The sequence below is a fragment of the Bombyx mandarina genome, chromosome 21, assembly GCF_030267445.1.
Source record: "Bombyx mandarina strain Sakado chromosome 21, ASM3026744v2".
NCBI lineage: Eukaryota > Metazoa > Arthropoda > Insecta > Lepidoptera > Bombycidae > Bombyx > Bombyx mandarina.
Window position 1 is genome coordinate 632,650 of NC_143227.1, and position 27,960 is coordinate 660,609.

The following is a 27,960-nucleotide window of genomic DNA, read 5'->3' on the forward strand; positions in this document are numbered from 1 at the left end:
GAACCACGGTGAAAAGGGTGTTAAATGAAGACTTAGGGCTTCGGGCATATCGAAGAAAAACAGGACATCGTTTGAATGCTTGTCTAATGGACCTGAGACTGAAGAGATGCCGCGCTTTGTTGAAGCGGTACGCGGGAAAAAATATCGGGAAATTCTTTTTTCGGATGACAAAATTTTTACCGTAGAAGAGAGCTACAACAAACAAAATGATAAGGTGTACGCACACAGTAGTGAAGAAGCGAGCAACCGTATTCCGCGTGTCCAACGAGGTCATTTTCCATCCTCGCTCATGGTATGGTTGGGAGTTTCTTATTGGGGCTTAACAGAGGTACATTTTTGTGAGAAAGGTGTAAAAACGAATGTAGTTGTGTATCAAAATACAGTCCTCACGAACCTTGTGGAACCTGTTTCTCATACCATGTTCAATAACAGGCACTGGGTATTCCAACAAGATTCGGCGTTAGCTCATAGAGCGAAGAGCACACAAAACTGGCTGGCGGCGCGTGAAATCGACTTCATCCGGCACGAAGACTGGCCCTCCTCCAGTCCAGATTTGAATCCGTTAGATAACAAGATATGGCAACACTTGGAGGAAAAGGCGTGCTCAAAGCCTCATCCCAATTTGGAGTCACTCAAGATATCCTTGATTAAGGCAGCCGATGATATTGACATGGTCCTCGTTCGTGCTGCGATAGACGACTGGCCGCGCAGATTGAAGGCCTGTATTCAAAATCACGGAGGTCGTTTTGAATAAACTTTAGTGTCATAAGAATCTATGTTTTATTAAGTTCATTTTGGTATATGAATGGTTACATAATGAATAAACTTTTTTCAATTATTTTACATTAAACATGTGACAGAATTTATGACCTGACTAGGTAATTTGTGACCAAAGAAACAATTTCTCGCAAGCATTGAACACTATATCTACTACAATCCGTTTGGACTATAAAGCAGTGGAGCTAATAATGTACTGTAATTATACTGTACTGAATTTAAGGTTGTAAAAATCGGGTCGTGACCGCCGCGGGTGGCCGACACGAAATCCGACACGTGCTCTTAATAAGCGCGCACGTGCAAATTACAATATGAATATTACAATGCCATGATATACAAACACGAAACTTAAACTGAAGTTAGTAGCACGCTACACAGAACGCTATTGAATTTTTTTTGCGATTTTATGAGGATAGTACTTAGATGCATAATACACCTACTTAGTTGGAATAATCTCTTAGGCTACCAGAGAATGAGTAGGGGATAAAAAGACATGTATTGTGAAAACTGAGACCTTGGAACTCATGTCTCAAGGTGGGTGGCGGCTTTTACGTTGCAAGTGGGCTCCGGTAACCCCTTAACACCAGGTGGGCCGTGAGCTCGTCAATCCATCAAAGCAATAAAAAAAAGACAACTACTATACCATAATATCGAAAATCCTTCCCTTGTTCGATAATCCTGTCCCCATTTATATGGAGGCCGATAATTTACAATTTAATATGAAAAAATTACTTCAAAATAGGGCATAGATATGTGAGCTTGCGCTCATGAATACCTCAGTCTACTCTGTCGGCTTCAACGTGCTCCTGTTACCACTTAATATCGGGTAGGCCGCTCGCCACCCCGACGACTAGGCCGGTCAAACATTATCGGGTGAGTAGCGAGCTTGGTTGCAATATTGACCGAGGAAACACTACCTCTTTATCCGGGTTCTGTCTCGGGCAGGGTTCAAGGGAGTTGTTTAGTGGGAAAGTCTTTTTCGGTCCTGATCTTTTCCATCTTCGGCCCGAGTAACCTCGTAGGTGGTTCAGTCTCGACCCGAAAAAAAACAATTAAGCAAATTCTTCTGCTGAGGAGCAAGTTGTAGATGATATTAGGAAGTTGTTAATGCAATTAAGATGATGATATCGAGTCCTAAATTAGCTGGTTGCAGTATTTACGGGCTCTGGAACAGAATACCAAAGCCGTATTCGTCTGCACATCTTCGTCAAAGAAAACTGTTATTGTCATTTAAATGATCGCCCAAAATAAACAGTAAAAATTTATTTCGAAAACATCAAACGCTCAAAACCCAACAGTTTCGCGTCGGAACACAGAGCACGCGGCTGCCGCCTCGGACATTCTTTGTTTAGACAACAGGAAATATACACTCGTTTGAACGGTTGAGGTTAATAGTCGGTTTTTAGGACTTGATTACTCAATAGATATTAGTGGTCGCGTTCGTGATGTTCTTGTGAAACGGAGGCGGCCTAATAGGTCGCTGCTTTCGGACACAAACGAAACGCTATACATCTCCTGCGCCCTCAGAGTAACATATTTTTTTTTCTTACCTATTCCAAGTACGCCCGGATGGGTAGGTGAGCTCACAGGGCGCAACCTGAGAGAATTTGCTAACACTAGCCCTAGCTAGAGCAGTGCTTCACAGAATTATTACTGGTGGTAGGACCTCTTGTGAGTTCACGCGGGTAGGTACGACTACCTATTTCTGCAACCCTGCCTATTTCTGCCGTGAAGCAGTAATGCGTTTCAGTTTGAAGGGTGGGGCAGCCGTTGTAAATATACTTGAGACCTTAGAACTTATATCTCAAGGTGGGTGGCGCATTTACGTTGTAGGTGTCTTTGGGCTCCAGTAACCACTTAACATCAAGAGGGCTGTGAGCTCGTCCACCGATCTAAGCAATAACAAAAAAAAAATCTTCCACCGGACCGGAATCGCGACGCACTAATGATATGTAAATGGTAACTTCTCAAAGCTTAAATTTCTCTGCAGAATAATTAAGCCCTCGTCTGTCTTCTAAAGCATCGGCATTATCCTAGTCACCCTATAATTACCGATTATAGCAAACATCACAACAAAACAAGCGTTCACAGCAAATTCGAGAACATATTGTGAAATGCGATCGAAAGTGGGACCCAATTAGTCGAGTTGTGACACCGCAGAGATGAGCCCGCGTTTTCTGGAGCACACTCAAACCGAAATATACTGATCACCGTCAGCTGTCACCGACACACAAACTAACGCATGTGTGAGCTTTCTATCCACGACACTCATGTAGGCAACCAATCAAAGCTCTTTAATCGGGGCTTATGAAGATTAGCCCTAAAATTCCTGTTCGCTAAAAATATATTTGTGTCAATCATTTTGAAGTGACAAAAATTGAGTTTGGTATAGTTTTCATCGCCCAGCCGCAACGCTTCTAAATCGAAAGATTTTGAGTCAGCAGAGGATTGATGTGGGAGACCGCATGACGCCTGTCAACTAGTGCAAGCTATATAAAACGTGCTTTTGAGCTCTCACATGAGTCTAGGCCATATCACGCCCCTCCTTGAAATTTGGGGATGAAATTTACTGGTGGTAGGACCTCTTGTGAGTCCACACAAGTAGGTACCACCAGTAATGCGTTTCGGCTTGAAAGGTGGGGCAGCCGTTGTAATTATACTGAGACCTTAGAACTTACATCTCAAGGTGGGTGGCACATTTACGTTGTAGATGTCTATGGGCTCCAGCTACCACTTAACACCAGTTGAGGTCTGTGAACTCGTCCATCCATCTAAGCAAAAAAAAGGCTAAACAACACAGCAAGAACTCCAAGTCGCAATCTACTTCGTGGTAGAATTATCGATTGATTCGATTTTTCCTAATAATAGGGATTGATGATTGTATCGATTGTCCCTAACATCTATCTATCGATGGTCCCTAACATCGATCTATGGTCCCTAATCATAGGGATCAATTAGTTTCAGAAAACCTTCACTTACGTAATAAAATACGTTTAAAATTTCAAACCGCAACCCAAAGTTCAAGTTTCAAAAATATCTTTTCATAGGAGCGTGAGAAGGGACTGTCATCGCAAGCTGTCAACGAAGGACCACCGGCGGACGACTCGCCCTCGCCTCGCAGGATATTGTTTCTCAGAAGGATAATTAAATAATGCTCGCTTTTGTTACAACAAACTAGTCGCGTCAGTTAAAACCGCAGTCATGTGTCCAATAAATTTTGTGAAGTCATAATCTTCAAAGTGTTAGCGACCTTTTGAAATTAAGGTACAGAGAATTAGCGCGCTTTCCAATGAAATGAGCTTGTCATAGAGATACGGTTCGTGAGGTCGCTTCGGTAGAAGACATAATCAAGGAGTCATACTTTTAAATAATCATATTCTATATCCTTATAAGGTGGTATGGACATGTGATGCGTAGATCTTCTCTAGATGCATGTGACTAGGAGATGTATAGAAATGGTAGTGCAAAGTAGAGGGGGCAAAGGTCGACCGAAGAAGACATGGATGGAGTATGTGAATCACGATATGAGAGTGAGAAGTGAGTGTTGAGATGACGGCTGATAGAAGAGAAAAATTAGCTGTGCCAACCCCACCTAGATATATGATGCTATTCCTTCACCGTGGAAATCAATTGTGAACATTTGTTGAGTACGTATTTCATTAAAAAAATTGGTACCCGTCTGGGATTCGAACACCGGTGCATCGCTCAATACGAATGCACCGGACGTCTTATCCTTTAGGCCACGACGACTTTCAATATCGACTTATCGAACAACTGTTACTAATTTTTCGGATTTGATGTTTACAACACAAGATTGTTTCTTTGAAAAAAATACAATGTGTTTCCAGAAGCAGTAACCACAGAATTATAACTCCGGTACAGTTGCATCACTCGACACGAATGTCTTGTGCATGTCCTTTGTACCACAACTTCTAATCAAAATAAAAGGCATTGAATGTAAAGCGTTTTTGTAAAATAGACCAAATGATTTTCTTACAATGTCGCGTGACCGAGCGTCATTTGAATTTTAATAACCTATACAGTCCCAATGTTTTTCTGTGAAGGACCGAAATAGATCACACATCCGCGGCCGGTGGTGGCGCCTTCAGCCCGCGCTCTGAAGACATGGCGCCGTGATCACGCGCGCAAACAAACCCGCCGTGGAAACATTCAAAACAAATCAAAAATTGTTTTTTTTTTATTCAACATAAATGATAGTACTATCGATACTTGTTGAACGTCAAAAAGAACTACCGCCAATTCACAAAAACTAGCCTCCGTCCTGAGAAGAACTGGCTAGAAACTCAGCGCGCATGTCTTTTTTTTTTAAATATAAGACTAAAAAAAAAAAAAAAGATTTTTACAAGGAGTATTATAACGTCGCTAATGCTCCAACGCTGCGTTTCCTCTGATTCATTTTGATGTAATTAATAATCGAGTGTATTTCGATATTGACATTAATCTACTCTCACTTTTGCTGTAAATCTGAGTACCACAAAACGACAAGGCTATTATTTATTTGAAGTTTAGCTTAACTAGTAAATGTTGGCAACGCTTCAATGTGATTGTCGTAAAATATGCGAAAAATCCATTAAATTTGTTGAAACTACTCACACCAACTCGCATACTTTTTATTTATTTATTATTTATTGCCCTTGTAGGCAGACGAGCATACGGCCCACCTGATGGTGAGTGGTTACCGTCGCCCATGGACTTCAGCAATATCACGGCCAGAGCCAAGCCGCTGCAAATACGTTGGTAAACTTACCTGTTGTAGACAGCTAGACTGAATCTTAAAATCGACACGCGAACCCACGGATCGTATACAAATAAACATGATAATAACAAAAAATTACCTACTATTTAAGAGGAGATATTTTAACCATGAAATATCTAAGTCTTTTTTTTTATTGCTTAGATGGGTGGACGAGCTGACAGCCCACCTGGTGTTAAGTGGTTACTGGAGCCCATAGACATCCACAACGTAAATGCGCCACCCACCTTGAGATATAAGTTCTAAGGTCTCAGTATAGTTACAACGGCTGCCCCACCCTTCAAACCGAAACGCATTACTGCTTCACGGCAGAAATAGGCAGGGCGGTGGTACCCACCCGCGCGGACTCACAAGAGGTCCTACCACCAGTATAAGTCATGACATATTATTTACCTACTTCAATATTATTATGGTTATTCAAACCGAATTCACTATGCCGTATTGTACGCCCCACGACAAATTACCCACATCCTTCCAATTTCTCTCACAATGCAATCGTGGGTTCTGGCTTGAAGAACGAAATAGCGGTTAAACAACAGCATCAAAACGTCGACCTCATGTCTCAAGGCGGATAACGACAATCAAGTTCCCGTCTATTTAGACCGTAACAACGTGCACACACATTAACAATACAAAAAATGTAGCAAAAATTTCAAAGTCTAATAATCTATGACTCGCGAATTCTCAGCAAATATTTTAAGAATCTTGTTTGCGTTAATACAGATCTTGAGTTATGCGAGAAGCTATTGTCGATTAGTCATCGCGTCATACAAAGCGTCATGTTGTCATAGATCCCGTTGGACGAGAGGTGACCTTATCAACTGAAGAATCTTGGTCCTGTTCTTGTTGCATTAATTGAATTAGATACTTTACAAAATAAATTTCAACCTGTACTTAATAAAAACTAGTGTCACAACAGTTGCCTCCATCACCCGCTGTAAAACGATATACAATTCGATCAGGCAGGCAGGCTAGATTCAGGACATAAGTAATTTAAATTGTTTTGCTACTGATTTATTTGTCTTCGTTAGGGGGTGGTGTGGCGAAACCTTTGGTTCCATCACGCGCGTGCGCGGTTACAAAAATCCAGGAGGCCATGAACCCCGCCATAAGAAAACAGATTGTACATTTCTACATAAAAATAAACATTTTATTATTTTATTTAGAGCCGCTTTTATGTGAGCGTCCTAAACATGTGTTTGCTTCCGGTAGCCATGACAGAAAAAAACATTTAGTGTCGAAGCGAGAGCCTCCTCCTTTTTTGAAAGTTGATTGAAAAGACGAAAATCGTCTACATAAAAACAAACATCGGGAATTGGTGCTTATTTTATTGGGATGGATGTTCGTGCTTATAGCTCTCCTCAAAACAAACTATAAGGTTGAGTGCTTACATAAGTAGAAAATTTTTTCTCTATCTATAAGCTGGTAGCCTAAGTGGCTATTCCCGCTACGCCCGGACTGGTAGGTGAGCTCACGGGCTCAACCTGAGAGAATTTGCTAACACTAGCCTAGCAAGAGCAGTGCTTCGTAGAATCTACCACTGGATCGGAATCCAGTGAAATTCAGTGAGTTGTGGCAATAGGCTCGTTCGCTCGTCGAACTCTTCGTCTTAATCGACGAGTTCGACGAATAGGATAGTAGGAGAAGTAGCTTGAGGGACCGGTTACGCATACTCATCTCTACTTTATATATAAAAATGAATTGCTGTTCGTTAGTCTCGCTAAAACTCGAGAACGGCTGGACCGATTTGGCTAATTTTGGTCTTGAATTATTCGTGAAGTCCAGGGAAGGTTTAAAAGGTAGATAAATATGAAAATGCCCGGAATTAAATAAAAATAACAATTTTGTTTTTCCTTTGATGTGTTCCCCGTCGGACGGATTCCTTTTGTTTGTTTTAAGTTTATTTAATACAAAAGTTTAGGTCTTTTATTTATTGATTGAGGCTCTACGAAGTCTGCTGGGTCAGCTAGTCTATTAATGAAAACCGTGCAGTCAATTAAAATGTCAGTATCCTCTGGCCACAAATCTTGGTTAAAAATTAACTGTCCAACAGCAGTGATCAACGTTACAACTTTACGACTCCATTAACTAATCTAATTAATGTTTGACCTCTCCAGTTGCCAGTGAACTTTCTAAAGCAATAGGTGTTAGCCATCCGTAGGGAACGGTTTTAAAAATGATGAATCAACTTAAAGTTGAAGATTCTTGGGCTCAGCGTATTTTGTTAACAGGCTTTTATTAGCTTGGTATTTTTTTTTTGTTGGTAATGGAATCTCTGAACGCAATTTGCACCGACGTCCAATTAATTTGAAAATTAGTACACGCAGCCAGAACCATTGAAAACACAATAATTTTATAAACTTGCTCTAATATTCTGATCAGTACCGACAGAAAAAGAAATTGAAATTAAGTTACTGGCAGTAGGACCTTTTGTGAGTCCGCACGGTCGGTTTGAAGGATGGGGCAGCCGTTGTGACTATACTTAGACTATACCTTAGAACTCATATCTCAAGGTGGGTGGCAGCATTTACGTTGTATATGTCTATGGGCTCCAGTAACCATTTAACACCAGGGGGGCTGTGAGCTCGTCCTCCCATCTAAGCAACAAAAAAGTGCTAGTTCAGTTTGATATTTTTATACAATTTTATCTAATTGATTTTACAGATGCTTTTGATTATTTTAGTTTTAATTTTTAACTTATAATTTAATTTTTGAAATCACCCATTAAAGTCCTTTTAGTTTTATTAATTGGTTGTATTTTCTTTCTTTCACCTGTTTTAAATGTAAAAGACAGCGAGACGACGGTATGCTAAACAAGCGTGGATCGTGAAACATGAAGTCAAAGCAAAAAGGCAACTTGGTCCTTTAAGCCGACACGTAATATCGACTTACAGCAGTAATAAAAAATGGCGTAACCAAAACTGACCTGCGGCTGAACGAATCTAGGTCTGTTTGATTTCGATCGCTACTTTGTCCTTAAGACTATAAGTAGTTTAATTCATTTTTATAATATTAAATCATAACAAAATCATAGGCGGTTCAAAAACGAATAACGCCATTTATTGGAAACATGCTTGACGGCTTTATTAACGACTAGTGACCCGCCCTCGCTTCGCTTCGGAAACATTAAAACACACATGAAACCAAAAAAAATAAATAAAAAATAAAATAAAAAAAGTAGCCTATGTTCATCAATGTCGGCTTCTAATGGAAAAATAATTTTTCAAATCGGTCCAGTAGTTTCGGAGCCTATTCGAAACAAACAAACAAACAAATCTTTCCTCTTTATAATATTAGTATAGAAAACCATGATAAGGAACCGATGCGCTTGATACGCGCAAAAAGACAGATCTCTATAATTTAATTACACACATAATATTATAACACAGTTGAGTATTTCCACTTGACATATCGCCTTTTCGCATTAAAAGTGTACAATTTCCAAAAATATTCGAGATTGAGTAAATATGCGTAAACATTTGGTATGACCGGTATTTTTCTCATCAATACTGTCGAAAGACGCAACTTAGTTTTAGTTTTTTTTTTTAGCTTATCTATGTTTTGACTACTATTAACAAAATTAACATATAACTTTATCTTACCTTAAAAAACAGATAATATAACTGGTAAAAAATAAAAATAAATGTTGCAATTAAGATTACTATTAAAAATATTACATAGGTATTAAGCCTTTAAAACACTCTCCTGTAAAATTAGTAAGTTTTACTTAGACTAGACTTACTAATTTTATAATAAAGAGATTATACAGTTTTAAGGCGAGAAGACAATATATTACCAAATTTCAACAAATAAATACGCTAAAAGAAGTCATACACGCAGATAAAGGTTTGTTATAATATCAACTCACCGGCAAGCGTCGGTAGCGCGGCCAACATCAACAGACGCACGCACGCACACATGTCCGATGACGTCACAACACACACGCACTGATGTCAGAAACGGTCACTGTTCTTGCACTTTAAGCTGGAGCGGCTCGTAGTACATTTCATATATATTTTGTACCTGAAACGAATGAAAATTTTGTAGGTTATAATTTATTTCTAACTAGCTGACCCGGCAGACTTTGTAGTGCCTCAATCGATAAATAAAAGACCTAAACTTTTGCATAAAATAAACTTAAAACAAACAAAAGAAATCCGTCCGACGGGGGACACGTCATAAGAAACACAAAATTGTTATTTTTATTTAATTCCAAGCATTTTCATATTTATCTACTTTTTAAACCTTCTCTGGACTTCTACAAACAATTCAAGACCAAAACTAGCCAAATCGGTCCAGCCGTTCTCGAGTTTTAACGAGACTAACGAACAGCACTTCATTTTATATATATAGATAGATATACTACAAAAGACAGTAGCTTGGCAATACCAATAGCTCGATCAGCCCACTGAGTTTCTCGCCGGATCTTCTCAGTGGGTCGCATTTGCGATCTGGTGGTAGATTCAGCGAAGCACTGCTCTTGCCAACGTTAGCAACACTCCCAATTTGAGCCCCGTGCGCTCACCTACTCGCCCGGTTACGCTGACATAGCCTCTCAAGGCTATCAGCTTAGGTAGGGGAAAAAAACCAATTGCAATACAATGTATTCCCAGTGATCAGGGGCGGCTGTAACTACTTATCATAGAGTGAACTGACTGCTATTCTCTCTTTGATAGCAACGAAAAGGTGACAGCCGTCTGTGTCTCGACTTAATACCTGATAAGTTCGGGGCAACTTTTTCATTGCCCTTTTCGGCAGATGAGCCTTCGATGGTGAGTGGTTACCGTCACCCATCATCATCATCGTCATCGTCCTATAACAGTCCACTGCTGAACATAGACCTCTCTAACTGCCCGCCACGATCCTCGGCTTCTCTCATCCAGCTTTTGCCACCCAAGGACGTCAGCAATGCCAGGGCCAAAAGTTAAGTAATGTAATGTAGTGTTATAAGTATTTAAACAATACAATGGTAGGAACCCATTATGTAGCTAATAGAAAACTATTTTTATGTGACTACAATATTTAATATTCTCTATCTTCCCCGAGACAGCAATGGCGTGAAGACAACATCAACGGAAATTTAATTACGTGATATTATCAAAAACTCAATATGTATTATCAGAAACATCTATAATCAAATAATTAAAATTGACCAGCTGACCATTACAATAACTATTATGGGTGTATCACCCTAAGATACAAAAGAACGTAGGGTTAACAGGACTATACTTTTTATTATATACTTAACTTCAAGTCTGAGGGTAGTGGTTATAAGTTTATGTTATAGCACTTCCTACAATAAGCATACATTTTGTTAAAACTAATTATTTTAAAGATACCTTGATAGATCCACCAATTTTATCATGATTACAAGCTTTTCATACCGCGGCATCTAGATAAGTAGTTGACTTCAAAAGTGCAAGTGCATCCATTTTAATCATCATTTTTCTTTCGACAACTTATCTAAGGTTATTTTTATTTATTTTGTCTATCCATTCGATTATCCAATCGATTATGCCCGAAGGGTGCACCGAATCAGGCTAAGAAACATTTTATCCGGAATATTCAGTTTTATGTATAAAAAATTTGACAGAAACTTAGAAAGGGATAAAGGATTGTAACATTTTTTATTCAATGACTTTTAAATAATTTCAGCTCTCTTTCTAAGCTATTAATTACATGAGTTTAAGACCGCAAGCATATTTATTAAAGTCATTGGAGGAGGAGAAGACTAAATGATCTTAAAAATCTATCTATATACCTAAAAATGAATTGCTGTTCGTTAGTCTCGCTAAAACTCGAGAACGGCTGGACCGATTTAGCTAATTTGGTCTTGAATTATTTGTGGAAGTCCAGAGAAGGTTTAAAAGGTAGATAAATATGAAAATGTTCGGAAGTAAATAAAAATAACAATTTTGTTTTTCCTTTGATGTGTCCCCCTTTGGACGGATTCCTTTTGTTTGTTTTAAGTTAATTTAAAAAAAGTTTAGGTCTTTTATTTATCGATTGAGGCACTACGAAGTCTGCCAGGTCAGCCAGTAATGAATAAAATACAACTCATAACAACCTACCGCTGCCTTAACACCGTCTTTTTATAAACATTACTATTTAACTAAAGATTAAAAGTATTCGCTCCAACCCTACTAGAAGGCGTCTCCGGATGATGACAGCTCCCGTGACGTTATTTATTACACTGACCCCGGACGCAGGGATATATCATTTTTAATTAATTAAATAAATCAACTCCTCGGATATCCACTGAGGCTTTATAGTTCGGTTTGGATAACGATTATTTATTTATAATAGAACAACCAGAGCCTTCGAGCTCGAAAGTTGAATTCTATTATTTTTTCGACACATCAATCATATAGCGTATCAACATAGTTCATTCACACTTATACACATTCGTCAAAACCACAATATACTTTATTTAAACTTTATTTTGAAGTCGTCGTGGCCTAAAGGATAAGACGTCCGGTGCATTCGTGTTGAAGCGATGCAACGGTGTTCGAATCCCGCAGGCGGGTACCAATTTTTTTAATGAAATACGTACTCGACAAATGTTCACGATTCACTTCCACGGTGAAGGAACAACATCGTGTAATAAAAATCAAACTCGCAAAATTATAATTTGCGTAATTACTGGTGGTAGGACCACTCGTGAGTCCGCGCGGATAGGTACCACCACCCTGCCTATTTCTGTCGTGAAGCAGTAATGCGTTTCGGTTTAAAGGGCGTGGCAGCCGTTGTAACTATACTGAGACTTTAGAACTTGTATCTCAAGGTGGGTGGCGCGTCTACGTTGTAGATGTCTATGGGCTACAGTAACCACTTAACACCATGTGGGCTGTGAGCTCGTCCACCCAACTAAGCAATAAAAAAATAAAAAATAAAAACTTGAAAAAAGTCACAGTTTTACCGAAACCTATAGTTAGAACGAACCCATATGGACACATGATATGTAGCATTCGAAAAAATTCTGCTGACATTTTGAATTAAATAAAAATAAATAATCTTGAATCCCATGAGAACATTGACACCAAACCCTAAGAGTTCCACTTCAGTGCAACGCCACATGAAACTCATTACTTTTTATGGCTTATAAAGTATTGAATACTCACAAATTATCAATTATAGTATTAATAAAATGTTTTATGAACGATTTTATGTTGGAATCGATTCTTTGGATTAGTTATTTTATTAAAAGTCTTAATTTTCACAGGAGTCGGAAAATAACAAACGGTACTAATCGTAAATTGGAAAGTGAGGACTATCTATAAATCATACTTAATATAAGAACAGTAGATTAAGCTTTCAATAGAGCTACAGTCCGCCTTTAAACAAAATGTCATTCTAGAATGTTCGGGAATGACAGCGAAATTGGAATTAAAATAATAGAAAATTGGGGTAAATTTCAGAGCGTATCATTTTAACGTGTCGTCACACAGCTCGTAAAATATGCTTAGAAAAATTTACAATCTTTTAATGTCACAGTGCTGAGTTTGCGCGGTAAAAAAACTCACAGAATAACTTGAGGCGCCTGAAGATTACATAACACGCTATTGCAGAGTGTAATTTTTGTAGCAATAGTAAATGGACCGTCGATAATATAACTAGCAACATGGATGTAGGACAGAGATTTAACATTCAGTAACGTTCTTAAATTCCCTCATAACCTTATTACTTTTATAATTCATATAATTGAAGACAGATTTCTCATTTAACGGTCTACTTTTATAAGGATAAATTTAAATTTGGTACAGAAACATGCTAGACTCTGAGATGACATTGACAAATTGTTTTATGTGGTTTTTTTTTTAAAATGAGATTTATTTTTTAAATTTAGTTATTTTTTTGGTATTTGATAGAGAGATATTTAACAAAAAAAGATGTGTGGTGTCGTAGGACACCGGATATGAACGAAGTTTCATATAAAAAAAAAAAAGAATTACGAGAAAAAAATCGCGCGGTGAAATATCGCTGTGCGGACAACAAGGCCTTATTCCACGGACTTTTTCTTACGGTTTTTACTATCACATTTTTTTCAGTTCGGTCGCGCAGCAAAAATCGCGCGGTGAAATATCGCTGTGCGGAAAACAAGGCCTTATTCCACGAACTTTTTCTTACGGTTTTACTATCACATTTTTTTCAGTTCGGTCGCGCAGCAAAATCCCTATCTCCTCCAAGCCTGCCGTAAGGAACTTCGTTCCAAAAACTCAACATTCCTTCGTTAGTGAATTTCGGTTTTCGGATCAACTTTTCTCCCCTCAATAATGGCGTTGAGTACAAAATTAGTCTCGAACAAACAACAGCCAATACTTGTATGCTAAGAATGCAGGTTCGCACATTCCGATACGTATTGTAGCTTCACTTTGGAACAGCATCTGCGCAATCGCAGCCACAAAAAGTAAACGTAAGTAGGGTTGTCAGATACCGATAATAGTTTGAAAAGTATACTTTTGTTTGTTTGATCATATTGTAGGGATTCTATTATAGAAAATTCGAAAAATATATCCAGCTGTGTTAACACTACAGACTTTTGGCATAATATATATCTCTTAACTTAAATTCTTTTCAGTTCAAAGACACTCTCACGAGCGATTTTATTAAATTCGAATCCTTAACTTTTGATTTTAGTTTAAATAGGTTTTTTTATTTTTCTTCCTTTTTTCCTTTTTGTTATTTTTATATTACCGTACAATGGGGTAAATAGGGACAAAATCGACCTTCAGATTGAATTTTAAAATAGTTCCAATTAAATAGTCACTGCTCAACCAAAGAAATAAGTTGAGTCTTGAACGTACCTAGGTGATAAAAACCGTTACATTATTTTAATTATTCATTTTAAAGAAATAATCGGTAAAATAATGGCCGTCCCAATTTACCCAGCATCCGGGGTAAATTGACACGGTTAAGGGTTAAATTGGGATATTTGTAAGGGTTGTCAACTCGCAGTACTGCGATATATAGGTAGGTGCCATATAATTATTTATATGGACCGAAATGATGAATACAATCCATAATTTAAGCACAATACACAACATAGTGTAAATTAAGCTGGTTTCTATTCCGAAGCGATGTGACATGAATGATAATCAACAATACAATGATCAAAAAAAGTATGTGCATGTTATATTTTAGAAAATTATTATTTAATTTCCTTAAAAATCACAACTCTGAAACAAAATCATAAAATAGAATAAAACATATAAAACAAAAGGACTGGAAATGCAATAATACAATTTTATTTAATCAACATTTTCAAAATAATCTTTGAGCAAGAGTAAGATATCAGGTGAATAAGATAAAAAAACAGCTTTATCTGATTACTGCCAATAATAACAAAAATAAAAGAAATTCTTTCTAAGCGAAATAACTAAACTCAATTAATTCACTCACTCATAATTGGATATCTCGGATTTTTAATTAATGTTACATTTAAAATCTGAGGCCTGTTTTTATTTGTGTGTGTTCGTTGTGAATGTTAACAAAATCATGATTCGATGCGTGAATAGATTCTGAAATAACAAAAGTTTTGATTCGTTTGAGTTCTTTTAACTTTTAATTTTTTTTATTGCTATAAAGAACATGCGACCGGGCAGATATTACAAGGTAAATGTCGCGAAAAAAAAGTACTTATATATATACTTTTCTTTTACCTATAATACTTACATAAACTAACTGATAAACACATTAACCTTCTTTACATCACGCAATTAAGTGATAGTATAGGCTAAAAAATATATTATAAGATATCAGTGACAACCCTAACAAGTCATCCCTATTTTGTCTTTTGGCGTTCCAATTTTGTGTTTTCTCGTCCCTAATTTTTCCAGTCTCGTTCCAAATTACCCTACATACGTCCCAATTTTCCCCAAAAAGAAAGGAAAAAATATACATTTTTTATTTTGTCGAAATATTGTATTTAAAATAAGAATATTGCAACTTACCGTTTGTTGTGGTATTTCCAGGTGTATTAAAAACTTATATAAACTGTGATCTTATTGAAAAAACAACGATAATATCACTTTTTTTTTAAGTTTTTTAAGCTGTTTTAAAACGCACTTTTCAACCACTATTTTAAGTTTAATTTGACGAATTTTTGGGACCAACTTAACTCATGTTTAGTACTTCCATAGTTAACTTGGTTTTTCTTCTATACATTGATAAATATTACCTTAAAGAAAATTAGGTAGATTCCGTGCTACAAGTACTTTGAGAATCTTCCGCAGGTTTGTCCCAATTTACCCCAGGCTCCCAATTTACCCCATGTCATGGTATTAGTATGTACATATTTTGATGAGATGAACTGTGTAGTGTTTGTTACACATAAGGGTACACTTAAGTGGTTGTCAAATCTTTATATATGTATATATATATTTCTTCTGTACGTGTGTTTGTCACTGAACTCCTCCTAAACAGCTAAACCGATTTTAATAAAATTTTCTGTGTGCCTTCAGGTGTATTCGAGAGTGGTTTAGATTTACAAATCAGCCCGGCAGATAGCGCAGCAGTCGGTATCTAGGTTATTTATCTTTCTTAGAAATAATTTATATAGCAAAACAAAGTTTGCCGGGCCAGCTAATATACATATAGATTTACAATTCATGGCTGTTGGTATATACTTGGATATAGATTAATATGTTTTCTCCAAATAAAACTAAATATATAGTAACAATGACGTATAAAAGGAGACGTGAAAGTAATTTGATAAATTCATGCATGTCGAAAATTTTACACAATTGCTTTAAATGTTTCCATCTTTTCTTTTTCACTATCACACCGACCACCATTGAAAACCACTGAGTTCATGCACAATGTGCTCTTCAATACAAATTTTGCAACGTACTTTGCACGAAATCCCTTCCATGGTATATATCAGCGCTAGAACAAGTCACTCCCCAGCAGTCCCGTCAGCACAGCTAGACCTGCCACAAATGACTCTCCCTAAACATTTCAAGGGAGACAGTGAGTGAGCATTCGTGGTGAGGAAGCATCATGTCGAGGAGCTATTGTTCTACGCAGCAGTTTGGATATGCTCCTGGAATTGCTGATATCCCTGCAAGATGCCGACTACCAAAAGGAAACAAAAAAAAATTTATAACAGGGAATCATCGCCGAAATTCGTTGCTAAATTATAAAAAGGGTAATTCTACCCAGATTCAACCTAGAAGATTCGGGGCTTGTATTACGCACCTTCTAACTTCTACCACTTTTTCTAACATAGCCCATATAACTTTTTATCTATTTCGTATTCTACTCTATTTATTTCAATAATAGTTTCCAACCAACCATGGAGTTCATCAGTCCTCTGTGAAATTTACTAAAAATTTTAATTCAAATTTATAAAAAAAAATTTTTAGTTGGAGATTGTATAAAAGCGTATTTTGTTAGTTTTTTTAAACTATAATTTCTTTTCCATTTTTTAGTTCAATTAAAATTTTTATCATTTTTTTTTTAAATATTGAGTTGTCATCACTTCTTAATAAGTATACCAAATTTCGAGTTAATCAGACGTTTTGAAGGGGGTCAAAATCATGTTCAAAGATTCCGTTACAAACATACATACATCTGAAGCTAATAAAAGCGTATTAACAAAATGAGGAACTTAAATATTCAGAGTAATCAGTTCAAAAGGCTTTCTTAAATCATTTATAATAGTTTTCAAATCGCTGTAATTGATGTAAATATAGCCATGTCAAAGTCCCGCGCAGCTGGCAACTTCGAAACCTAAGCTTATTTCGGACGCGCGTGCGCAGGAAACAAAGAGTATATAAAAACAGATACGACATGTGTACCGTAGTAATGATAACTCCTTCTTTTTACACTCATTTTTAACTCTAAATGAAGAAATATTCATAGCAATTGATCTTTTTCACGCGAAGACATCATTAACCAATGTAGTTAGATTATTGTGGCACATTGTGGACTGGTTTTTAGACTAATTATACACCTTAGATTTATAGATACAGCCAATCTATCTTAGGCATCAGCCCCCGAAGCTACAAACCTGTCTTGCGATAACCACTGAAACATAATTAAGAGAGCCCTTACCAGTACATTATTATTAATATTTTTGGTAAATATACTGAGTGAGCAACTAATCCAGTCTGCATTTAATCTAGGGAGAGCGAAGACACTTCTATTAGAGACAATCACGACTTGAGCAATGAAAGAAGATCAGTTTTCGGTCCGGATTCCTGTGCCGAGGACTTCAAGACTATAACTTAAAAATGTAACCCAATTTATGATGGACTTGAACTTTTTTCCCCTACCTATTCGTTAATAGCCTTAAAAGCTATTCCAGCTACGCCCAGACGGGTAAGTGAGCTTACGGGCTCAACCTCAGAGTATTTGCTAACACTAGCCCCAGCAAGAGCAGTGCTTCGCAAAAACCCACCACCGGATCAGAAACGCGACCCACTGAGAAGATCCGGCGAGAAACTCAGTGAGCTGTATCTATGGGTAAGATTTGAACCTGGACAAATATCTAGTACGGCGTAATCACAATAGATCAAAATATCATAGTAATCACAATATATGTTGGTCGAGCGGCGGTACATTTAGAAAGCTTGCCGAATTTATTATCGTTTGACGGTTCTTGTTATCGGCAAATCATGTTAAGTATATACTGTTTTAGAAAAAAAATACATTTTCCTAAATTTCGAACATCACAGTCGCGGCGCTCCGTAGAAGTATATCGGGCGACTTACTCCTTAGATCAACATTTGGCTCTTTTAGATATTTTGAATTGTAATGTTGACGCAATCGCGGCCATATGTTTAATTTCGTGGAAATTGTCTTTTTAATGACCCATATAAGTGGAGGATGTGCTCGAGGCATATGGTCAAAAGATATTGAGTCATCAATGCTCATAAATTTAGTCGAACAACTCAGGTTTTTATGAAGTTATACCTACTTTAAGTTCGGCTATCGCGTTTTGAAAGAAAGAAAGTGACTCGCTGATGTCTATGGGCAACGACGACCACCAACCATCAGGTGCCCTAATCTATCAGATTGGAAATTTTTGGGAATGAAAACTTTACATGTAAGTCCTCGTGGCCTAAAGGATAAGACGTCCGTTGCATTCGTTTTGAGCGTGCAACGGTGTTCGAATTCCAAGCGGGTACGGGATTGACTTCCACGGTGAAGGAATAACATCGTGTAAAATAAAAATCAAACACGCAAAATTATAATTTGCGTAATTACTGGTGGTAGGATCTCTTGTCAGTCCGCGCGGGTAGGTACCACCACCCTGACTATTTCTGCCGTGAAGCAATAATGCGTTTCGGTTTGAAGGGCGGGACAGCCGTTGTAACTATACCGAGACCTTAGAACTCATATCTCAAGATAGGCGGCGCATTTACGTTATAGATGTAGGCAGGTGTGAAGGTGGGTGGCGCGTTTACGTTGTGGATGTCTATGGGCTCCAGTAACCACTTAACAGCAGGTGGGCTGTGAGCTCGTCCACTCACCTAAGCAATAAAAAAAAAATAAAAAAAAATATGGGCTCCAGTAACCACTTAACACCAGGCGGGCTGTGAGCTCGTCCACCCGTCTAAGCTATAAAAAAAACAACGAATTTTAATTTACGTATATTTACGAGTGCGCAACAATATTGCATTTGAACGGTTTTACGGTCGGTCCGTTCGTGGCGCTAATGTTTATGACTGCACTAATATTTCATTAGGCCGAATGTAGTGTGTGTGATTCGTATGCAATTCAAGCATAAACATATTTGTTTGTACAAAATTTTGCTGCAAATGTATCGACAAGAAATTATAGGAAAGTGAAATATTCGTCTATTTAATACGCTTTTATTAGCTTCAGGCGTATGTATAAAAATACGCTTTTATAGAAAATCCAACTAAAAAATAGAAAATAAATTTGATTTAAAAATAGTGTAAGAAAAATGATTTTAATGTAAAAAAAGCGTGGGTTGCATGGTATCAAATATTTTATGAACAGATATGAGTAGAAGGGTTATTTTGATAATATCCTGAAAAGCACCCCACGCTTTTTTTACAATAAAATCATTTTTTCTTACACTATTTTTAATTCAAATTGATTAATTTTTTTTTTCTATTTTTTAGTTAGATTTTCTATAAAAGCGTATTTTGTTAGTTTTTTTAAACTATTATTTATTGAAATAATAATTAAAATGAGAGTTAAAATATGCAATTCTATTTAAGATCGAATAATAGCTTATTTTTTCTTCAAATCAGAACCTATGTGTCGTGATGGAAAAAACCAAAGCGGTTGTGATGACCATCCCATACGGCCTAATCCCTAAATAAAGTAAAATTACACAAAGAGGCAATCAGTCTTTGATAACAACGAAAGATCTGAAGGATATTCCGTTGTTTCACGGTTCATTGCACTATGTCGAAAGTTAATTACAGGCTTTTTGCTTTTCAACACATTACGAAATTGTCGAATTCAACGAAGCAATTTTCGGAACTCCGTAACTCCGATACATTTCTCAGAAGTTCGTTCGTTTATAACGACGCCGTCGGCTTGCTTCCTGATAGGTAATGCGTACCGCGAGCGCTAACCAGCATTTACTGGTGATAGGGCATGTTTAGTCCTGCACAGGAAGGTCGTACCATGAGCCTGTAGGCTTACACAGTGCGACAGCAAAGTTAACAGGCTAAAGTGGCAATGGCCCGGTCATGAGCCAGCGACGCCAGGTGGGGAGGAAAGTCCTCGAATGGAGGCCATGGATGGGTTCCAGGAGTGCTGGGCGTCCTCCAATCAGGTGGACCGACGACTTAGTGCGCACGGCGGGAAGTCGTTGGATGCGGAAGGCGGAAGACCGCATTTTGTGGAAGGCATTGAGGAAGGCCTATGTGCAGCAGTGGGCAGACAAAGGCTAATGATGATGATGATGATGACAGCTATTATACGGACAAAGTTCTTGTTCACACCTATAAAAAAATTTGTTTGGTTGGTGCTGAAAAAGCCCACTGAGTTTCTCGCCGGATCTTCTCAGTGGGTCGCGTTTCCGATCCAATGGTAGATTCTGCGAAGCACTGCTCTCGCTAGGGCTAGTGTTAGCAACGTCGTCAGCTTAGAGCCCCGTGAGCTCATCTACTCACCCGGAGAATCTAGCATAACCCGTCGAGGTTACTAGAATAGGTAGGAAAAAAGTGCTGAAAAATAGGATTTTGACCTCATACCTCGAAATGAGTAACGGCATTCGCGTTACAATATGTAATAGCTCTGGTAACCGCTTTACATCTGAAAGGCCAGCAGCTCATTGACATGTGTAATAAAAAAAATAGCATGAGATAGGTTTGAGGAGAGTTCTTTGAAGTAGGTAGTAGTTTAAATGGGCCCCTGGCCTTCTGAGCGACAGCAACCACTCACCATCCATCAACAAGACGTGCACGACTAACAAAAAAAAGCAATAAAATTACATAACATATTTATTTGAATGGCAAAATAAAATATATTGTAACTGAACCCTCCTCCAAAGCGTGTCACAGACAAACCGACGAAATAAGTTCACCGAATTTGCTTTTGAGCTGATAAAATTAATGTTATTTTGCTTTTGAATGACAATTGTATTGTTTTAACTAGCTATATTTCGTTTACGGAGCTAACACCTTGCCCGACGTCGTTATACTGTTACGCTTTACTGCATTTAAGCTCTTTGATAGTTTTCTAAAGTCTGTATAAGGACGTTGTACGTTGTGTGGTATTTTGTTGAAGGGCATACGCTCTCTTGTCTCTTATGTAACTAGATTTTACTAGAGGTCCCGCAGTAGTCGAAATTCGACTATAATTAATTGAAATTGTAAGTTTGTACACTATTATGATTCTATTTTATACTTCTATAATCACAAATTTCGCCAAGACTACACTATAAAAATATTATAAGACAAATATACATTATATACAAATATATATAACAATATTTAATCTATTCTCAATTTGACAACAGATGTCAAGAACAAAAGTTTGACAATAAATAATATGCATGCGTGTGTGCGTCAAATACATGGGTATGTACTAGTATGTAGTGTGTGTAACGTTTTCTTTATTGATTTAATGTATCTTTTATGCATTATTTAAAAAAAAAATTAGCATTGTGCACTTCTTCTCTGTATTCTCTATAAGTGAAAAAATTTCATACTCCTCCGTCCGTACAATTTTCGTAAAAAGGGATACAAAGTTTTTGCTTCACTTATTAATATATCGATATTACGAGTGCTCACGGACAATAGTCTTTTTACAAATTGTGTTTACATCGTCCAGTAGCTTCCCACTTAAGCACCTCCGCAATCAACTAAACAAATCAGCAGATCTCAAATAACACAAGACCAAATCAAACAAGACCCTGATTACAAAACTCACGTAAATCTAACGTCTAACCTAATTCTCCCTGCCAAATGGGAATCGACGATATCAACGTATTCGGAGCAACGCTGAAAGATGAACTACGTCGGGTGAATAATACTTTGTGGGTTGGTTTACGTTCCGCGTGTGGCCTCACGTGGTAACAGGTGTGATTGAACTTTGTAAATATTTACTACATCTCGATTTATGGATTTTGTAAGGCTTAACATTTATTTTTACTTTCCGCTGTTAGCTGGGTAAAAACTTACGGTCGGTAGCTTTATTTATTGCTTATTTATTGGTTAGGTGGGTGGACGAGCTCACAGCCCACCTGGTGTTAAGTGGTTACTGGAGCCCATAGAAATCTACAACGTAAATGCGCCACCCACCTTGAGATATAAGTTCTAAGGTCTCAGTATAGTTACAACGGCTGCCCTACCCTTCAAACCGAAACGCATTACCGTTTTACGGCAGAATTAGGCAGGGTGGTGGTACCTACCCGCGCGGACTCACAAGAGGTCTTGCCACCAGTACAAGACGTTCTACCAACAGTACAAGAGGTCCTACCACCAGTACAAGAGCTTGTTAACTATTGCTGCCTATTTTGTATCTTGTTTAAACATATTGCAATCGAGATTTACATTATTAACTTTGAAGGCAGACAAACAGCCCAGTCGACCGAAGCCAAATAGATCGATCTTTGTCGTCAATAGCGACATGTCCACGTACTGCAGAGAGCTTTTCAAACCTCGTTTGAGGGAATAACACTGTGAAATAAGTGATAGGAGGATTTCATTCGTAAGCTTTATCTTTCATTTTTCTAAGTGCATGAAACCATTATTTTTTATTGCCCTTGTAGGCAGATACAGCCCATCTGATGGTGAGTGGTTACCGTCGCCCACGGACTTCAGTAATGCCAGGGGCAGTACCAAGCCGCTGCCTACCGGTTTAATTGAAAGTACTTGGTTGCGTCTGCTGGAAGGAAATTATAAAAGTGGCCAAAATTCAATTTGTACAATGACAGCTGAAAACTTGGATAGCTAGGAATCAAACAGGCCGTGGGTTCGTCTGCGCGTTTACGTCAATTTAAAAAACAGTCCGGAGGCGCGTGGACAATGTTGAAATAGTTTAACCGGCAGCATGTTTGTTTGTTTGTTGTGCATTGAGGACGCGTGCGGCTATTTCTGAGCGCTATCGGAGGGACCGTAAATAGCACTCCCAGAATACCGCGCAAAGGTTAGCTAAATAACGCAGCGACGTGACAACGAAGCGTGGCACTCTTCATACAACGACCGGTGACAGCGGATACGCAAGTGGCTTTCATGTTACAGCGACGTCGATCCTGGTTTTTTTTTTTCTTAGGTTGTTGGACGAGCTCACAACCCACCTGGTGTTAAGTGGTTACTGGAGCCCTTAGACATCTACAACGTAAATGCGCCACCCACCTTGAGATATAAATTCTAAAGTCTCAGTATAGTTACAACAGCTGTCCCACCCTTCAAACCGAAACGCATTACTGCTTCACGGCAGAAATAGGCAGGGCCGTGGTACCTACCCGTGCGGACTCACAAGAGGTCCTACCACCAGTAGAAGTGTAGTGGTTTAGACTTGACGTTACTATCGTTCGAAGAACTGCAGTACCTTTGTATTTGAAAGGTATGATAGGCTTGTAGGGATACAATGTACGCACTGACAATAAAAACTAAACCCAACGATTGCCTTACTCCCGTAACATTCTAAGTTTTTTTTTATTGCCATTAAATGCAGACGAGCATACGGTCCACCTAATAGTAAGTGGTTACCGTCGCTCATGGACTTCAGCAATACCAGGAGCAGAGCCAAGCCGCTGCCTACCGACCCTACCGTTAAGTACTCTTCGTAATTCGTAACGTAATTCAGGTGTTTAAATTTCAACTATAGTGACGTGACTTTGGATCACGTGGATTGCAATGTTTGTAATATTTTAACCATGAAGAGCATTTAAAATGTGGGATTAAGCCTTAAAACTAGTATTATCTATCTATCTAAAATCGAGGAAAATATATAATATTGATGTGAGAGAACTTTTTTAAATATTTCGAAGATTTGCAAGAACTTTGAAAAATACTTGGAAAATACCATAAGCGGGTATAGCAGTTATGGTACATCCGCGGTAGGGATGAGTCATCTTCTATTCACGTTGTGCTATCGTCTTATATTTTTTCCGGTTTTGCTCAACTCTTTGGCAGCACTAGGCTTACGGAAATCACTAAATTCCATTTTCCGGTCGCAGCGAACGAGATCTTAATATAAAGTTATTTACGACGGCCACGTGAGCACACATACAAAAATAAATTAATGTATCGTATAATATTTTGCTGTAGTATTTTTTTATGATTTTATAATATCATCTTTTTTTATATTCTCCAGTTTCTTTGCGTGAATGTGATGTTGTGAATTTATTTTTGTGCACGCGTCGTGTTTACGTTCATGAGGTTGATGTGTTTCGGCTTGGAGCGATTGGCAGATGAGAATATTAGTTTCGCCCAGAATTTAATCTTGTAGAAAAAAATATTTTATTTTTACCGTAATCAGCTGAATATGAATAGAATAGGAAGTAGTGGAGATGATGCTCTCGTCTTTATTCTGACACTACTTGACGCCCCACCAAAGTTCATCGCTTTTACCTTGAGTTATTTACTTCAAGGAAGACTTGTAATTTTTCATTGTTTGAAACTTAAAGCTTTGTAACTATACTGAGACCGTAGAACTCGTATCTCAAGGTGGGTGGCGGCATTTACGTTGTAGATGTCTATGGGCTCCGGTAACCACTTAGCACCAGGTAGACTGTGAGCTCGTACACCCATCAATGCAATAAAAATAAATAAATAAAACACTGCTATATGTCACCTTCCACTTAGAGCCATGACACATTACAAAAACGGCCATTTTACTTTTTGAATTAGAGTCCACATTTGGTTGTGGAAAAGACGACGGTTTTTAATTAGCACCTCAAGAAAAATATGAACACACCCTCCATTTGAATGAACGCTGTTACCGCTGACTTTAAATACCCTCAGTTGAATAAAGCCTACAATTTCGTACGCTTGTTAAATTTCATTGGAAGAAAAACAAGCCATAGCTTTCTGGAGACACCATAGAGAACAGACTTCGAACTCGAGAAACCACGTGAAAGCTCCCAGCCTGCGCACTTTTGTATCTAAAATCTCTATCGACGTAAAACTTTGGACAATAAAGCGGACTGCGTCCTCTTCTCCCTGTTTACCTCGCTCAATAAAAAAGTATAGCTCATAAACTAAATAAGCGCTTTCAAACTCAAAACCTAAATGAATCATCTTCAATTCTGATCATCTTCGTCAAGATGTGTGACCAAAGCAATAAAATACATTTCTATCATCGGTCATCGATCCTATGGACACGTGCGCAAATTGATATTTGAAATATTAATTACTATTTAGATACAGCTGAGGTTAATAAAAGGAAGCAGCACCTTGACCACAAAAATATTACGTAGCATAGTTTAGGAGCTAGAACTGGTGGTAGGACCTCTTGTGAGTCCGCACGGGTAGGTACCACCAACCTGCCTATTTCTGCCGTGAAGCATTAATGCGTTTCGGTTTGAAGGGTTGGGCAGCCGTTGTAACTATACTTGAGACCTTAGAACATATATCTCAAGGTGGGTGGCGCATTTACGTTGTAGATGTCTATGGGCTCCAGTAACCACTTAACACCAGGTGGGCTGTGAGCTCGTCCGCCCATCTAAGCAATAAAAAATAAAAATAAAAGCTAGAAGGTGAAACATTACAGTATTTTTCTTCTTCTTGAACCGGTGTCTACTCAATGCTAAGTGTACCTCTCTTCACATCGATGAGTAAAAGGCCATTTGGTATAAGCGACATTTTCTTTAGAGGAGGGCCATTTAAATATTTGAAATTAGGAGAAAATATCCAAAAACTTCTTCAACTATTTGAATAGTGTAAATTTACCTAGTTGAAGTTCAATTAAAAATATCGAACTATTGATACTAATACCAAATAAAACGGACCTTTTATTACAAAGATAAAATATGTTGCCTACTAAGCGAAATATCGCTTAAATCAAATAGCTTTTCACCCCTCTATTTAAAATACTTATAAATATTATTATTTATTGTTATTACCTATTACTTCACAGTCAGCCGTTAGAGTAATTTATTTATTTATTTATTTATAATTTATTTCAGTTTTTTTTTAAACCATACCATTTTGTTAGGAAGAATTACTTAAAATCTATGTTAGTAACTTTAAAAATCTAATACATAAATAACATTACATACATTTTATATAATTACATTTTTATTTAATTTTTTCCTTCCAAGTGCCTGCTGCAAAGGCTATTAATCAGCAGTCCTTCGATCTTGTTCGATATGATTTTCAGAAGACTGTTGCAACTGTCTCTAATACATAAAAACATTTACTGTTTATTTTTTAAATTACTTTTGTTGCGACGGGTCAACGAGCTCACAGCCTGATTGATGTTAGTTTTGTTACCGATTCCCATAGACATCACAACCTTGAGACATTAGCTCTCAAAGTCTCAATAGTATTTATAATATCACGACTGCCCTGCTCCCTCAAACCGGAGCATATAATCGCTTCGCAGCAGAAATAGGCAGAATTGTGGTCCTTCCTTTTTCCCCCCTGCCTATTCGCTGGAAGCCTAAGGGGCTATTTCAGCTACGCCCGGTAAGTGAGCTCACGGGCTCAACCCGAGAGAATTTGCTAACACTAGTCCTAGCAAGAACAGAGCTTCGCAGAATCTACCACCGGATCGGAATCGAGACCTACTGAGAAGATCCGGCGAGAAACTCATGGACTAAAAGTTACGAGAGTATAATGCTCAAAGAACACTGCTAAAAGTTCTCTCGCGAATCCCTTAATTGCCTTTTACGACACCCGCGAGAAGAGATGGGGTGGTGCTATTCCAAGCAAAGATTACACAAAATCATTTACATTTAGGGGTTTTGTTTTGGCTAATTAGACTTTTTATAGCTGACCAGCGACCCGCCCTCGCTTCGCTTCGGATACTGTAATTTATTATTGATTTCTCCACTATTTAATGGATGTTATTATACATATAAACCTTCCTCTTCAATCACTCTATCTATTAAAGAAAACCGCATCAAAATCCGTTGCGTAGTTTTAAAAGTTTAAGCATATATTGGGACAGAGAAAGCGACTTTGTTTTATACTATGTAGTGATGATGAGTGAACGCCGCTTATGGAAAAGAGAGTCATTGCCAGTCCTCTGTCTTCCATAACGTATTCAATGAGTATACCGTGCTATATCTTCTCCTTTATCGCTTTCTTCTCTAAAGTGTCTTCTATAAAGAAGATATATAGAAAGGAATAAACAGTAGTTTTGTATGGAATTATTATACTATTCCCTTTTACAATGTTTTTGAGCGTATTCTTAATAATATATTATAATGTATGTTGACTTGGAATTTGATGTAAGTTACGTACACTAGATACTTAAGGCTATAAACCTCCTGTTTATTAATAGGCAAACTAGAATTTCTCATTCGAACTTAGGATCAAGTTTAAACTTCGCTTTAAAGACATGATCTTATAGCTAACAAACATAAAAAATAAGCATAATAACAAATATAATGTAACACTAAGACCATTTATATACAGTGTTAAAAAAGTAAAGTTTCTTCGAAAATATCCCGCGAGGCCATCAAAGGTAGTTTAGATATCAATCTTCAGATATGTATACAGTAATTAATCCCTATTTATTGCCTTCGATATCCGATATTTGGAATAAATACATCTTTCACGGTCGAACGGTAGAAGAAAACAAACAAATTATAGCTAAGGTTAAACCGTAAAAGTGATTTTAAACGCATCTGCGAACCGCGATAGCTGCCAAGTATACTAACCTTAGTTACAGAACAACACCATTCACACCATACACAATAAATGTACGTAGCACTTTACGAAAATACATAAACACTGAAGCAGAACTTTTCTAAGAGGCGCTCGCATGCTCGTCAGTATCAAACACGTGCGCACACGCACACAACT

The 27,960-nt window shown here is 37.7% G+C and overlaps 1 protein-coding gene across 1 annotated transcript in view; it reads right to left on the reverse strand.

The window, feature by feature from the left end:
* Nucleotides 1-27,960, reverse strand: part of LOC114240349 (protein amalgam) — a 44,274-nt gene extending 16,314 nt beyond the window's left edge. Inside the window, exons 1-2 of the mRNA XM_028170866.2 lie at nt 27,816-27,960; nt 9,420-9,574 (exon numbers count right to left, since the gene is read on the reverse strand). Coding sequence (XP_028026667.2) covers nt 9,420-9,471 — 52 coding nt within the window. The 5' untranslated portion in view covers nt 9,472-9,574; nt 27,816-27,960. The remainder of the gene's footprint in view (nt 1-9,419; nt 9,575-27,815) is intronic.